We start from the raw sequence: 15,130 nt of genomic DNA, 5'->3' as shown, positions 1-15,130 counted from the left end.
AATAGGTGATGAACTTAGGTTATAGAGTTCACAAATTGGAAGATCATTTATAACGTAAGAATTATATTAATCTTGCAGGTTGTTAATAGAGGTCCTAACAATTCCAATTTTATTTTTTCGACCTTTTTTTTAATTAATAAAATAAATAATGTTTGAATTATTTATTGTTTATATTACTCATGACAGTCTACGTCTCATGTATACCTTTCAATTTCTTTTTTAAAAAATAAAAAATTCAATGATTAGAAAGAATAATAGTTCATTTATTAAATGAATATTAGTTTTTATTCTAAATCAGAGACTTCCAATTTGTTAAGAAATCAAATAGAATTCTGTCGACGGTTTATTAATTTACCACATTTGAAAGTGATAATTCACTAAATTAATAAACAAATGGGACATTATTGAACTTTATAAGCTTAGAAACAATTCTATGTAAATTAAGAATTAGGTAATGTTTTTGGAACTAGTGCTGTTTTAGATGGATTTAATTAATCATATCACTAAACAAATACCCCTACCCCTACATTGATCACTTCCGTGTGTTTGGTGAAATCAATCTTTATTATTCAAAATTCAATATCTCTAATAAGGTTAGAACGTTCGAGGCGTCATGTTCTTCCGGTAAAAATATTAAAAGTGCAGTTGTCCATCATAAAAGAAAAGGTTTAAAAAAGTCATGAACTTGTCCTACACTATAAAGGATTAGGAAAGTCATAGTTTATCCGCATTGAAAAAAGGTTTGGAAAGTCATAAGTTGTAAAGAGAACTTACGCCTTGGTTTTCAATTCTTTCAATTAGAAGCACTTTAAGCTTAAACTAACGTATTGACTCTAATTAAATATTTTTTTTATTCTCTAGTTGGAGAGCAGGTAAAAGGTGAGAGTAGCGAAAAACTTTGAGAGAGTATTTTTGTAATTGAGATCATGAGAAAGAAAATTATTCTTTATGATTATAATAATTTTTCAATAATGAATTTGTTTCTTGTTTATAGTTTTTTTTTGTAGAGTTTTCAGGTAAATTTATTTGTTCTAGTTTTTATTCGTTTTGGCATTTAGGCTCAGTTGAAGCTTTCTTCTAGGTGTCAATAAATAACTCTAGAAAACAATAATTAATGACCTTGGAAATAGACTCTAAAAAATTACATTACCTTTTCATATTCCTAGAATATTTTCTCTGGATAATAAATTATCTTTTTCATATTCCAAAATATCCTACTGAATAACTCAATAGGAATATTTGGAAATTACAAATATCATTTAACACACCTCTTAATTTGTAATTTTCAAAAGCTCTTGAACTTTTCAAATTTCTTTACCATATATAACAGCTTTTGTGTGAACATATCAGTTGGTTGATCATTTGTGTTGATGAACTCCAAGTAAATTCTTTCTTTGTTCACCAAATCTCAAATATAATGGTGACGACATAACTCAATTAGGTGCTTTGACCGAGCATGAAATACAAAATTCTTGGTCATTGCAATTGTTGACACATTATAACAAAAGATTTTTGTTGGCATCACTTGTTCCATTTGAAGATCCGGGAGAATTCTTCTTAACCATACTGTTTCACAAGCAGCTTTAGTTGCAATTGTATATTCTGCTTGAGTTGAATATAAGGCTATACTTTCTTGTTTTCTTCAACTCCAAGATATAGTTTTAGAACCTTAACTTGATTACTTCTTTGATGGTCAGGAGAACCTGACCAGTTAGTGATCTCAGATTCTTAGTTCTGTTGCCCATTAGGATCTTGAATATTTTCATCCTGTTGAGAAGGTTGAGAAACAAAATCCTTTGTGACCACTTCATAGAATAATATCTTCGTTTTTTGATGCAATGTGAAAATCTTTTGATGTATACATATTAACTTTCACTACCATCTTACTATTTTTCTAACGAAGAATAATACATTTTCCATCATTAAATTTAACTGCATTTTATTTTTAGAGCAATTGATGAATGACTCAAATTTGAAATTTAACTGCATCTCCTTCAATGAAAATACTTCTCATGAGACATACGAGTAGAAACCGAGTACATTGGAGATGTGATGTAGACCCTAACCGAAATCGCAATTTGACAAGTACCCATAAGCTAGAAAGGTGCCAAAAATGAAATTAGAATGAAGAGTCATAAACCTTTTGAAGGTCCACCTTCATTCAACACAAAGCATAACTCTTTGCCAATGTTCCTATACTAACCTTCAACCATCCAGCTCTCAAAGTATAGGATAGTAATTATGTTATGCTTTGACATTTTACAAACGGAGACTGATCTGAGCTAATAAAGTGATGAAGCTACATACAAAACAAATTTCCAATAATCTACGTTACGCACTTGTACATTCCATTACACCAAGCAATTGGCCCAAAGTCTCAAAAAATACCCCTCTAGGCCAGTCGAGATGTTTAGGAACCAATGTGAATGACATTGAGAGGAAAAAGAAGTATAAGTGTAGAGATCTCCGTTCAACAACATTTCAAGTAAATTTAAAGAAACCCACTTGACTATTAGATTTAAAGGGCCATCCTACTTCCCAATAATATTGGTAATTCTTAAATCATCTAATACTACTTCACTTTGTGGACTTAAAATATAGAGAATACCTAATAAGTGAAAATAAATATTTATCGAAAAAAAAATAATCTTAAATGACAATAAATTTAAAAGCTTTAACTTAATAGATAAAAGTAATTTTAATTATATATTATCGAAAAACAATAGTGTGAATAATAGAATAACGCAAGACATGAAATTTATCTTCAATAGAATAAATGCATACACATCCGAATCAAATATTTTTGTGGTTAGATGGGAAGTAAAAACATGTGATTTGATAAAATCTCCATATACAGGAGTTAAATAAGGTGCGTTACAAATTATTGAGAATAATCATATTTGAAATATTTAATTCAAATTTGGCGTCGAGAATCTCAAATTCTGGGTTGGTAGAGAAACTTCCAAAACCCACGCCTATATCTTTCTTCTTTGTTATTGGTAAATTACATTTTGGTGATTTCCTCTAAATATAAATATATAATACAAATTAAAACAAATAAATTAAAATTTGATTAATTCAACTCCCCATTCAATTTTGATTTATTTTTAATCAATATAATTTAAAAATATTTATTTAAATCTCTATGCTTTTAACTCTTTGAGTGTGTTTAGGGGAGGGAAAGAGTTATGGGGAAAATGATTATGATAATCCTAGGTTGATTATTATAATCCTAGTGTTATGATAATATGTGTTTGGGGAAAAAGTTATTATTGATAGTGTTATTATAATGTGTTTGGGGGAAGAAATATGAAAGGTAGTGTTATGATAATATGTGTTTGGGAAAATGATTATTGTAGTAGTGTTATAATAATATGTGTTTGGAATTATTATTGTAGTATTATTATAATATGTGTTTGGGGGAAGGATTATTATTATAGTATTATTATAATATGTGTTTGGAAGAAGAGTTATGAGTCTAGTATTATTATAATATTTTTTTAAATAAGGAATGTTAATATAAGAATAAAAAATATATAATTTAAATTTTTTTAAAGGAACAATATTCAATTATGTAATTAGAATAACCCAAAAATATTTATGTATATACGTTTTGAATTTTTTTTTTTTTTTGACGTAGCCTGTGAGTAACAAAATATTTGTTTTCTAAAATAGTTATATTGAGTCTCTCATTTAATAATTTTGTTTCTTCTCTTATGTTATGTCATGCAAAATTAATTCGTAAATATGTAATTTCATTAACGCATTTAAACAAATTATTTTCACGTGTACGCAATTTAGAAATGTTTAGAAAAGAACTTCAACGAAAACAGTACATTAATACGGTAGTACAACAATATGATACCATTACATAGGAAAGCGAAATGAAAATACAACCATAAAGCTTGAACAGAAAGAGAAGTTCATGAGATAATAAGACAAAACAAGTAAGAAGAAGAACATATAGTCGAAGTTAGAAAAGTCACTTATACAAATACAACAAACAAACTGTTCATTGATTTTCTTGAAGAATGATGTTGCAGTACGGTACTTCATATTGTCGGGAATGTCAAGGAAAGCTTTCATGTCGTCGACGTTACGCATAAGTATCCGCATTAAGCAACACCTATCCATCAATGTCAGCTTAGGGATGGCCTCTAACTGTCGGACAACCTCTTGACGTGTTTGGCTTGCATCTTGACGTTTTAGAACAGGCCATTCAGCAATGCGGTTAAGTTGTTCATTTTCGTACTCAATCGCAGTGCGAACTACTTCCCCACTATTTGCGGCCTGTCCTTCACGTTTCCACTTAGATCCGCTCGAAAAATACCACCTTCACTTACCTGAGCGGTTCTTGTTCCCATCGATTCATCAGGTTACATGTTCAATCCCTGACTGTAAATTGGCTAGAAGTCCGTATCCGGCGTAGCGTCAGCGGAAAATGCCTCGTACCCAACAGGATAGTTTGACCCAACGTCCGTAAAAGTCTGGACCCAGCCTCCCGTTGCACGATCTTTACCAAACACGTACAAAAGTTCATTATACTGGGGAAACGACTAATTAAGGAGGCCCTTGGTTGTCGGATGACTCTGTACAAATGCAATAATAAATTGTTAGTCCATTTTTTAAATATACTATAGTAATTGTTCGAATGACTAGTAATGCACCTTGACCTAATCATCGAAGACTTCTTTCTCCGCGACGATGCATTTTTGTTCGTCAATCCACCAAAAACCACTGCAAGTTGGGCTACGCATCTCCACAAGTGCATGGAATATTCTCTTCAACAATTTTATTCGACTATCGATCGTTGAAGCATGGACGTTAGAACCTGGGATCTTGAAGGCCATCATTCTCGCCAGCTGATTTGGTACTCGGGTCGAAACGTCCCATTGTCGGACCTCCACCCACCAGTATCAACTAACTCCACGAGGCACACGATGAGGCCTGCCTCTTCCTCTTTAGTCCAATTGTACTTAGGTAGTCTCAATGAACTTGTCATGCTAGAAATCAAATGCAAACATATTAGTTTCATTAATTTCCTACGATCACATACTTAGTAAATTCAACTCGTACTGAAAAATAGTTTGCCATTAATTTACTTGCGTAATCAATACATTTAAAACAAATATATTTCGAAAATTATGACAAAATAAGACCCAGTGCAATCACTACTTAAGTATGAAAATGAACGGTGGATATTTAAGTGTTCTACTGGTTACACAACTCTCATTCATTAAACATTTCTTGAGCAAGTTTGCCCCTCCACTGAGTCCACTCATTAGACGTCTCTATGTAATGTATGTCATCGGCGGCAGTGGCCGCGCATGTGAAATCAACCTCATCTATGTTGTCTTCTATATCAAAATTTGTCAACATTCTATTAATAAGGTTGTGGGGGAGACAACATGCGAGTATTGTGCGACATTGGACTTCTACAGGGTAGTATGACTTTCCCTGCAATATCGCCCATCGACCCTTCAAGACACCGAATGCTCTTTCGATTACATTACCAGCAGACGAATACTTCATATTGAAGAACTCTTTCGATGTTGAAGGTGCATTTTCAGCGCCACGCCGTTCCTGCAAGTGGTAGCATTGGCCTCTATAGGGTGCCAGAAAACCCTCTGCATTTGGGTACCTGGCATCAACCAGGTAGTAATAGCCTGTGATCACATTACACGATTAAAATGTTGCAACTTTTAATTGCAAAATTGCATTTATACGTACAATGTCGTTGGTAGTTACCCTTGGACACCTTCAGGCTATTAGGTCTTGAAATGGCATCAAGGAGGATGCGTGAATCTGCAGTTGATCGTTCCCAATCGGTAAGTACATAAACGAAATCTCCTATCGTGTCACACACGCCAAGTACATTGTGAAGGAATGGAATTCCTAAAGCGATAAAGCGTATGAACGCCGTGCAAGTGAAATTCAATTTATGAAACTAATAAATTCAAAGAAAAATAATAAACATGCTTCTCATGGAGGAAAAGGTGAAAATAAACTAACCTTGTAGAACCAATTCTTCTTCCAAGCTTCGAGACACCACTAAATCTTCCTCGTTATTCTCCAAGTAAAGAATCACAGAGAGTTGTGGGCTTCTGTAATTTTGGTGAGGGAAGAAGCTTTTGAGAGAATTTTTGTTTCCTTTTTTGAAATACAGAGAGATCGTAAGATTGTATTTTTTTTTTCTTTTTAAAAACAAATCCTAACCATGGAAGGGGAAGTTATCAAAATAACTTCCCATTCTTTCCCACGTAGAATAACTCCCAAGGGAGTTATTCATTCTATTTATATATATATATATATATATATATATATATATATATTAAATAAAATAAAAACAATATAAATTTAATTAATATATATTATATCTTATATAATATAAAATCAATATAAATTTAATTATATCTCATATAATATAAACTTTATATTATATCATATATAATATAACCAATGGTTTAGATCTCTCATATAATCTATAGTTCTAATATGAATCGAATTCAATTTTAACCTATAGTTTATTTATGAATCTTATTCATATTATTATTATTATTTGAATCATATTCAAATATTAACTTCTCTCATAAAAACTTTACATTATAATGTATCAAATACATTATATTAATTGTATCATATACAATTTATTCCCTTTAATCAATTTGAACAATTCAAATTAAACCAAAATAAATTTGATTCTCATTTATCCTTATTGAGCTAACAAGTGGACCTTATGGACCTACAGATTGAAGCTCCAATGAAATGAGATTAATTAATTAAACTCTTTAATTAAATTAATCTCTATTCATTAACTATTAGTCATTCCACTAAAGACTAATAGTTGCACTCTTCTTACTGTAGATATATTTCTGTGTCCATTAGATATAACCAATCAACAGTGCAATGACCCTTCACAAATTGCTCGTAAGTACAGCTAGGCCAAAAAATACCGTTTTGTCCTTGTAGTTACATCTAACTCCTTAAGTACCACTGATTCCTCTAATGAACAATAATTATAGTCCTACTATAACTGAACTCCTCTCAGGCCAAGAGAGGGTGTGGCGCCACATTGTTCAAGCCCTAAAATCAACCCTTAAGAGAGCAAATTCTCTACTTACTCTATCTATAGAGAAGGAGTGAATTCCTTCTTGTGTAGCTGCGTTCCCAACTCCTCAATCAGACGAATCCCCAAAATGGTAGGCATATTGAGCCGGCTACATAGGCCACACTCACCCATACAAATCAAAGGATCACCTTCATAGGCAGGAGTTCACAACTCACTCAGGATTCAGGTCAAGTCACCTATAGTCATCCTGGTGAAATGTAGTCTCAACTAGTAACAGTGTTAATAAGAGAGACTATTCATTTCATGGTCCGGTCTTATACAAACTCTTTGTATAGAATACCCCCACTCTAATGTCTCGACATGAATGATTAGGATCAAATCATTTGTAGCACTTTAGAACAATTGTAACAACTACAAAGCAGGCCGTATTCGTAGTGTCACCAGGATATGGTATCCAGCCTTATCCATTTACTACAGACCATTTAGGTTATCACTTAAACATGATCCACTTGTATGTCTCCACATACATGTTTAGGTTATAGAAGATAACCTTTGATGTTAGTTTATTGGTTTTGTGAGTTAATGCAACGAAATGTCAAATAAAATAAAACACTTTATTTTATTAGATAAATAAAAAGTTTGTATAATATATACAATTACAAATTACAAGACCACGAGATTTAGGGCATCAACCCCAACACATTGGTGGCCACCTCCTCCTTGCGTGTTCTATACCTAACCCGATCACTTTCATTTAATGCACCTAGGCAATTCTGCAACGCATAACTAAAAATTATTGAGAAGAACTAACGTCGTTGTGTTGGAAGTACGTAGTTTCAGACAAATGTGTACCTCAAACCACCTCTATCTTTTATATGTGCAATCGTTAGGCACTGGTTGTGGTTTTTTCAAAAGCTCGTCATAAAGTCGAATAATGGCCAACAAGACCATATTAAAATGACGGAAAATTATCTCACCCGACTGCATGAACTCCCATTGAATGACACGATTTTTCACGTCATGCGCAAGGATGTGGAGGAACATTGCTACAATCTCCTCAACATCGACGACTTCCATCGACGTTAGTCTAGCAATGGTCTTCAGTAGGTGACACATAATGGTGAAACATCTGTGGTCCATTCTCGTATTCTGGCGACACACAAGGTTTGAGGCATGAATCATGCGAACATAAGCTAACTGTCTAATCCTATGCCAAGTTTTCATGCGAGTTGTGCGTTATCCTCTTTGTGTCGTTCTTCAACAGCTCCGACATTAGTAACAATTGACATTGGGATGCTATGGACGCATTTACAATAGACGCCAACTCGTGTTCGTCCATTATAAATTCTAGATTGACACCCTGTTGGAAAAGAATCCTAAGAACACATTAATTTTGAATGTTGTTATCCTAATGACATATTAGCAATCTAGGTTTTGAAATGTTGGAAATATTTTCAAAGCTAAAATATGTTTGTAAGTTAAGTAAGTGAGTTTCATTAATATGTTTACAAATTAAATAATTGAGTTTCTATCATTGTTTGTAAAAGGCATTTGTGCATATTTCATTATATATATTTGGAAACCCATTTTTATAAACTAAGTACGTGAAATTGGAAAATATGTTTGATTATTAACTAAGTGCGTTTGTAAATATTTTTTTCTTAAAAATAGGTTGTAAAAATGTGTTGAATTTTTTTTTTTGTAAACGCATTATGTAAATGAACTAAGTGCATTTGTAACACTTTTAGGTGTAGAAAAAACCATGTAAAAAATCTTGCGACATATTCTTGTAAACCCATTTTGAAAATAATGACATTTGACACACACTTTATATAGCGATTTTTTTTTAAGCGTAAAAACAGTTTGGTGAGTTAACGCATTTTATGGATTTTTTAAGCGTGGTGGTTAACTAAATTCTCCAACTTTTTGCCTTTTTTTCAAAACAACCGTTCAGTTGAAACACAATGTGTAAAAAATTTCGTTTAAAATAAGCTAACTTTAGTTATAAAAAGTCATATTTTTAGGTAGTATGCGCATTTTCAAGAAAAATAGCTTTTCAATTGATTTTTTTATCCATCAAACTTACGTAACTTAGTAAGAATCCTAAAAAGACGTTCGAGCTGTACGTAAAAACCCTATAAAAGACCTAAGTTTATAACTCTTCCATAATGTGTAAAGAACATATTGATGTTCTAACAATTCACATAACCTTTATTTATGTTTCCCTAGTGTTGTTTAATTTCTATATCGGAAGTCGGTGAAAATCCTAAACAATAGTTTTATGTCTAGGGGGTTAAAAAATTCCAAACAACTACATGTGACCACGAAATTATTTTTTCTTAAAACTATACATAATTAATGTAAATGCCATTGCAAAAGCCAAGACATGGTAAGTGTAGTATGCAAATGAATTAATAAACAAAATTATAATTGTACATAGTAAGCAAATAACATAGTAAGCAAATAACAATTAATTTACATAATTTATACAAAGCTTTTAATAAACAAACATTAAGACGAAGGAAAGAAATGAATTTATTACAAAATTCAATTAAGTAGACCACACAAAGAACCGACTATATAAATGAAAAAGGTTTATAGCCGTACTACCTCGTTTACGAATTGTTTAAGTGCGACAACCTGAAAATACACCCCAAATAATTCCAAGTTATTACATATGTGTGCCATATATGTTGCATAATGTAAAATGAACGAAAAATGCGTACTAAACATACCTTAACTGCAAGGAGAACCTTACAAATGCATGTAAAATACCAATAAATAACAGAAGCGTTAGATAATGAAAGGGAAAGAAAGTAGCCTCAGAGTTAAGAAATTCCTGCAAAGGCATTCGAGAAGAACGCATTTATGGTAGAATTTCATGCGGTGGACTCGATAACATCATATGAAGAAGCAGACCAAGCAAAGAGAGTCAAAAACCGAGATCATTAAAAATGGCAACAGAGATGGTAACAAAATAGTAGCCATTATGACAAAACAGTGAGCAAACCAAGAGGAATGGATCGTTGAAAAGAGTAAAGGATCATTCAAAATAACAAGCAAACATTGTGAAAAAAATAGTGTGTTCTAAAGAATTGAATACAAGGCCAAAAAAGGCAGAAAAAAGGGGCTCAATTAACATCATGTGTTTCAGCATAGGAGACATATACAACAGTTGTGAGAAATGGGATGCTTTAACATGGTTAGTGAGCATGTAAGACATAAACAATTATAGTGTAGTAGCAAAATAAAACAGCAAAATTAGACATAATGAGATGGAGACCAATAGGGAGAAAACAGAGTAAGTGAAGTAGATTATATATTGTGAAAAACAAGTAAGAAGGATAGCATTTGATGCACAAACCAAAGAGGAATGAAAATCTGCCAAATATAGAATACACTCAGGAATGGAATGCAAGAAGGGGAAGGGCCAAATATATAGTAAAGGGATGATAGTAATAAATAGGGCAGCAAGCATTAAAGATGAAAGTGAATCCCATAAAATAGAGATTTTGACAAACGAGGGTGACAATTGAATAAAAGTTATAGTCAAACTTGAAGAAAGTAGCAATGGTCATATTTTTCAACACAAGTACACAATAGACATGACATACATCATCTTCAAAACAAGATGGTAATGAATAGAGAATTCAATCACAAACCAAAAGGCAGAAACAACACGTCAATGAAACCATGGAAATGGAAGAGCTTCTAATCTATACATGGGACCATTAAAACAGAGTGTAATAGAAACACATAAACATAGGAAAAAATGGTTCATCTTTTAATTTAGATGCAAGGTTCATAAAACGGAAACGGGAATGCATGACAGAATTTATCACATAGGGAGGCAAATCAAACGAATACATTTTCCAGAACACAATAATTGAATCATATCATATAGTGCCTAACATTAAACTCATCACTGGCAATGGCAAAAAAATTGTATATTGAACCTAAAGAATAAACAAATATGAAATAAAAATCAGAGGCACCACCAATTGACTCATCATAGGCTGATCATACCTTCGGAGTAGACCGAAGACCCTTACCATGCTCCACCATGCCCCTACTTCGATTCCTTTCACTATTTTAGTGTAGCATCTGTCACCGTAATGGCTGTTTCGTGGAAAGAAAAGTGCAATAAACTCATTTTAGGATCGACAAGGGTTCATCGGAAGACCAAGCGTATGGAAAGATGGAGAGAGGATGAGAAACGTTTCATAGGTAACGACATGCATCACAACTGGTTAACAAAAACAGAAGAAGGATTTTGATCGAACCGTTTCGGAGGCAGCGTCGAAACGCAACCATCGCAAAACGAAAATGGGATTCAAAGGCATGAACAAAAGAATAAGAGAGAATAGGACGTGGGCCGAAGACGAACACGACTCGATGCTTCGAAAAAGGGAGGAAAATGTTTCATTTTGGTTAAGAGTGAAGAGGAAGGAGAAGAGATCGGAAAAGGGGAAGACAATCAAAGGGAAAGGGAAGAAAAAGGAACAGAAAAGGAGAAGAAAACGGGGATTTCATTCGGCAGCTCGGTAGGGTTACGAGAGGTGTACGACAGAATGAGGGATAGAGAAGTAGGGTAATGGGGATTAGGATAACCCTAATCCTCGTTTTACACAAAAACTTGGGCCAAACTCTTTTTTTTTCCTTAAATCGGAAGCCCAAACACACTCTTTTAGTCTGTATACTATCAAGATGTTCACTTTGTTATTGTATTATTAATTTTGATTCATTCCGTTTTTGTATTGTAAAAAAGTGACAATTTTGATACCTTCATTTTCATGTTTATTTCATTTTTAAGTGATCAAAATTGATCACGTTTTTAAAAATTGATGGACGAAAATGCACTCAGATCGAACATTTTAAAATTATAAAATCAAAACAAGCCAATAAAGTTTAAAAAGTAAATAAAAGGACAAAAAAATGAATGGGAACTAAAAATATATAAAAACAAAAATAGTATTTAAAGCATTATGAATATATATTTGTAAAAGAATGAATATGAGATAAGTTAAGGATAAGTGAGTAACTAAAAACTTTCTATAAGTGAAAGTGGCTTAAAATACAGAGACTACAAATTTAGAATTAAAAAGTACATACTTTTCATTTCATTTTCAAATTAAATATTAAAAGAAAAGAAAAGAAAAGAAAAGAAAACGTAATAAAAAGGAATTAAAATTGACATTTTAAAATATTTTAAAGAGATACGAAACGTGTCGTCTCAGTTGATTCTGAAAAATTAACCGTTACAAAAGGGTTCATTATGGGTAGATCAACAGGAAATTGTTCCCTTGCTGGCTCATAAAAACTCAACGCTCACGATTTAATGACGCCGAAATGGATGCCCCTATGAAGATTACACTACAGTTCACCCCTTTAAAACATCGATCAATCATTACCTCTTCTCTCTCTCTCTCAAATTTTTATCTTTAGAACTAAAATTTAAAAAAAAAAAAAAAAAAAAAAAAAGATTTCTCTTCTCTTTCCCATACTGGCTTGGATTATCTCCCCAATTATTGGGAAGAGAAAGGTTTTGGGGTTTTCTTTGATTGTTCCAACAAAGAAAATACAAAGTGGATCTAATTTGAGTTTCTTTCTTTGCCTTCTTCCCATAAAGTTTAATCCTTTTCAAATGGTTTTCATGTCTGATTTTAGATTTACAGACAAAGTTTCTGAGGAAGAAGCTGGAGAGTGGGAAAGGGAAACATAAATTCAAACACCATTCAGTAAAATCCTCCGAGGTAATAATCTTTTCCTTTTTCTTATTCTCTTCTGATTTGATCCTAAATTTCTCAATTGGTTGGGGATTTCTCTGCTTATGAAACAGAACAGAGCAATTTCTAAAGCTTCTTCTTTTTGTAAATGTCAGCGACTTTAATCACAGAACCAATGGCGGCTATATCACCGCCAGTGCCGGAAAATCCGGCAGCGGCGGTTCTGATCGGGCAAATGGATGTTGAATTTGCCAAGTGTGAGTGTTGTGGGCTGACAGAGGAATGTACAGGGGCCTATATTGAGGGAATCCGCCGCCGGTTCGACGGAAAATGGATTTGCGGTTTGTGTTCGGAGGCGGTTCAAGATGAGATTCTCAAGTCCGATGAACTTATCACCACGGAAGAAGCCATAGCAAAGCATATGAGTTTTTGTAAGAAATTTGCTGCCGCCGTCGGCCCTCCGCCGGACCCGACGCCTCATCTCATAAGTGCTATGAGACAGATCCTCCGTCGGAGTTTAGATTCCCCAAGAGCATTGAGGTCTAGTCCGGCCACTCCAACCACCGCTGCCGACAACCAAATCCGCCGCCGGGCTCTTGCTTGATCCGCAAGCCGTTTCATTTCTCTCTCTGGTTGACGATGATGAACATTGGATTTTTCCAGAGAAGGAAAGAATTTTTCCAAGCAAATAAATAGGATTAAAATCCCCTCCCCCCCCCAAAATTAAAAATAAAAATAAAAAAATAAAACATGAAATAGAGAAAATAATGTTTGATCTTTGATATAAGCTTTTAAGTTCGATCTCAATCTGTAGTTTTTACGACGTACTTTTTATTTTCTCTTGCTTTCGATTTCTTTTCTTTTTTTTTTTTTTTTTTTCCTTTTTTGGGGAAATTTTTGTGAAGATCGAAGAAGAAATTGAAAATTATAATGATTAGTTTGTGGAATGGGTGACCTAACAGAATCAATTATTGAGTTTGAATATTATGTTAAATAAATTTAATAAGATTAAAAAAGTGGTGCAGGTTACAGTTGGTGAATGTTTAATGGACCTTTGTGAAATAGTGGAATTTTATTTGTAGTATAATATTGGAAGTGAGTTATCAATATCGTGGTCGAAAAGGGAATGGGTAGAGGACTAATCCTAATTTATAATTGTATAAAAAGCTATACTCACTTTGAGTATCTAATGGATCTTCGTAAAATAGGAGAATCAAATTTCTGAAGTAATCTGTTAGTTAGCTTTTTATGACTCCTTTTAGTTTATAGTCTATATATATTAACATTGGGATCAAACAAATATTTTAGATCTCCCATTTCTTTTTAGTACAAATGTTTAAATATAATATTATACTTTGAAAATTATATTTCTTTTAAATATTTTAGGAGTAAATGTTTATTTGTCCATACTTTTTATTCTTCTTCCTTATTTTTATGGTCTCTCTTTTATGTAAGAATGTCATTGTACCACGTAACAATATACAAGAATATAATTTTTTCGCAAGAAGGAAAATCCTAACAATCTCTCAACACTAAAAATCTTAATCATGGTTATAGAGAAAGTCTGACCACCATTTGTTTATTACTGTATACTACTTTTACAGTCGAGACTTTCATCTTTGATAACAATACCCATTATGTTTTACATAGGTCAAGCCATTAACATTTGTGTTTGCCAAATGATTAGTTTGTGGTTTTATGTATGTTTACAATCATCCAAGTATCTTTAGATGTCTCATGATTGTCACATACATATGTTGCTTATGGATTTGTAGTCTTGTCAGAAGCTTTAATTATTGTTTGTAGAGGCTTTCAACTAATTTTGACAAATCTATGACGTCCCTCTTCGTCCTTTAAGTTTATTGATGCTATCGAAGGTCTCTCTTTCACCACCATCGTCATCTATGAAGATCTTCCCTTCTTTGGTTGTGGGGCTACTACAAACCAGATTCTAAAATCTTCCAGAGTGGATCAATTCCTCTTTTACTTTTTAGCTTGTTTTCATTCAAGTTTTTTTTTTTTTTTTTGAATTGGCCTAGCATTGATCAAGTGTGGTTTTGGTTGAAGTGTTGTATAGTTTGATCTTCTTAATTATAAATAAAAACTCCAAAAAATAATGGAGTAAAGTTTTTCCAATGAACTTACTTGAAATAATTAATTATATTTTCTTGTAATTTTTTCCTAGCGTAAGTAAAAGAAAATATTAAAATGATTCATTAACTTAGGTTTTCACAGCTAAATAAGTCCGAAAAAGTAAACTTATTAGTGGCCATTTAGCCGAACTTCACATATTAAGTCATGAAATTTTAATCCAAATTTAATTAAGTCTAACAAA

At 32.7% G+C, this 15,130-nt stretch overlaps 1 protein-coding gene and 2 long non-coding RNA genes across 3 annotated transcripts; 1 reads left to right on the top strand and 2 right to left on the bottom strand.

The window, feature by feature from the left end:
• Positions 1 to 5,229: 5,229 nt before the first annotated feature.
• LOC127148952 (uncharacterized) lies at positions 5,230 to 8,146 on the bottom strand. The gene is made up of 3 exons (XM_051083391.1): positions 8,047 to 8,146; positions 5,749 to 5,805; positions 5,230 to 5,666 (listed from the first exon to the last, which is right to left on the bottom strand). Exons 1-3 carry the CDS (start codon positions 8,144 to 8,146, stop codon positions 5,230 to 5,232), a joined length of 594 nt encoding a protein of 197 aa, XP_050939348.1.
• Positions 8,147 to 9,464: 1,318 nt separating this feature from the next.
• LOC127149067 (uncharacterized) lies at positions 9,465 to 11,645 on the bottom strand. Its single transcript, XR_007820315.1, has 3 exons — positions 11,096 to 11,645; positions 9,805 to 9,908; positions 9,465 to 9,709 (listed from the first exon to the last, which is right to left on the bottom strand). It is a non-coding gene; the product is annotated as an uncharacterized LOC127149067 (long non-coding RNA).
• Positions 11,646 to 12,358: 713 nt separating this feature from the next.
• LOC103499169 (uncharacterized) lies at positions 12,359 to 13,771 on the top strand. Its single transcript, XR_001763948.2, has 2 exons — positions 12,359 to 12,822; positions 12,951 to 13,771. It is a non-coding gene; the product is annotated as an uncharacterized LOC103499169 (long non-coding RNA).
• Positions 13,772 to 15,130: the final 1,359 nt, after the last annotated feature.

Source organism: Cucumis melo, chromosome 4, assembly GCF_025177605.1.
Source record: "Cucumis melo cultivar AY chromosome 4, USDA_Cmelo_AY_1.0, whole genome shotgun sequence".
Classification (NCBI taxonomy): Eukaryota; Viridiplantae; Streptophyta; class Magnoliopsida; order Cucurbitales; family Cucurbitaceae; genus Cucumis; species Cucumis melo.
This window is presented reverse-complemented; position numbering and strand designations above follow the sequence as displayed.

Excerpts from the sequence above, each read along its gene's own strand:
- LOC127148952 (XM_051083391.1), bottom strand. The coding sequence starts at position 8,146 with ATGGAAGTCGTCGATGTTGAGGAGATTGTAGCAATGTTCCTCCACATC. Across the intron at positions 5,806-8,046 it reads ATGGGAGTTCATGCAGTCGG|ATTCACGCATCCTCCTTGAT; the intron begins GTGAGATAATTT and ends GATCAACTGCAG. Across the intron at positions 5,667-5,748 it reads TAGCCTGAAGGTGTCCAAGG|GCTATTACTACCTGGTTGAT; the intron begins GTAACTACCAAC and ends ATGTGATCACAG.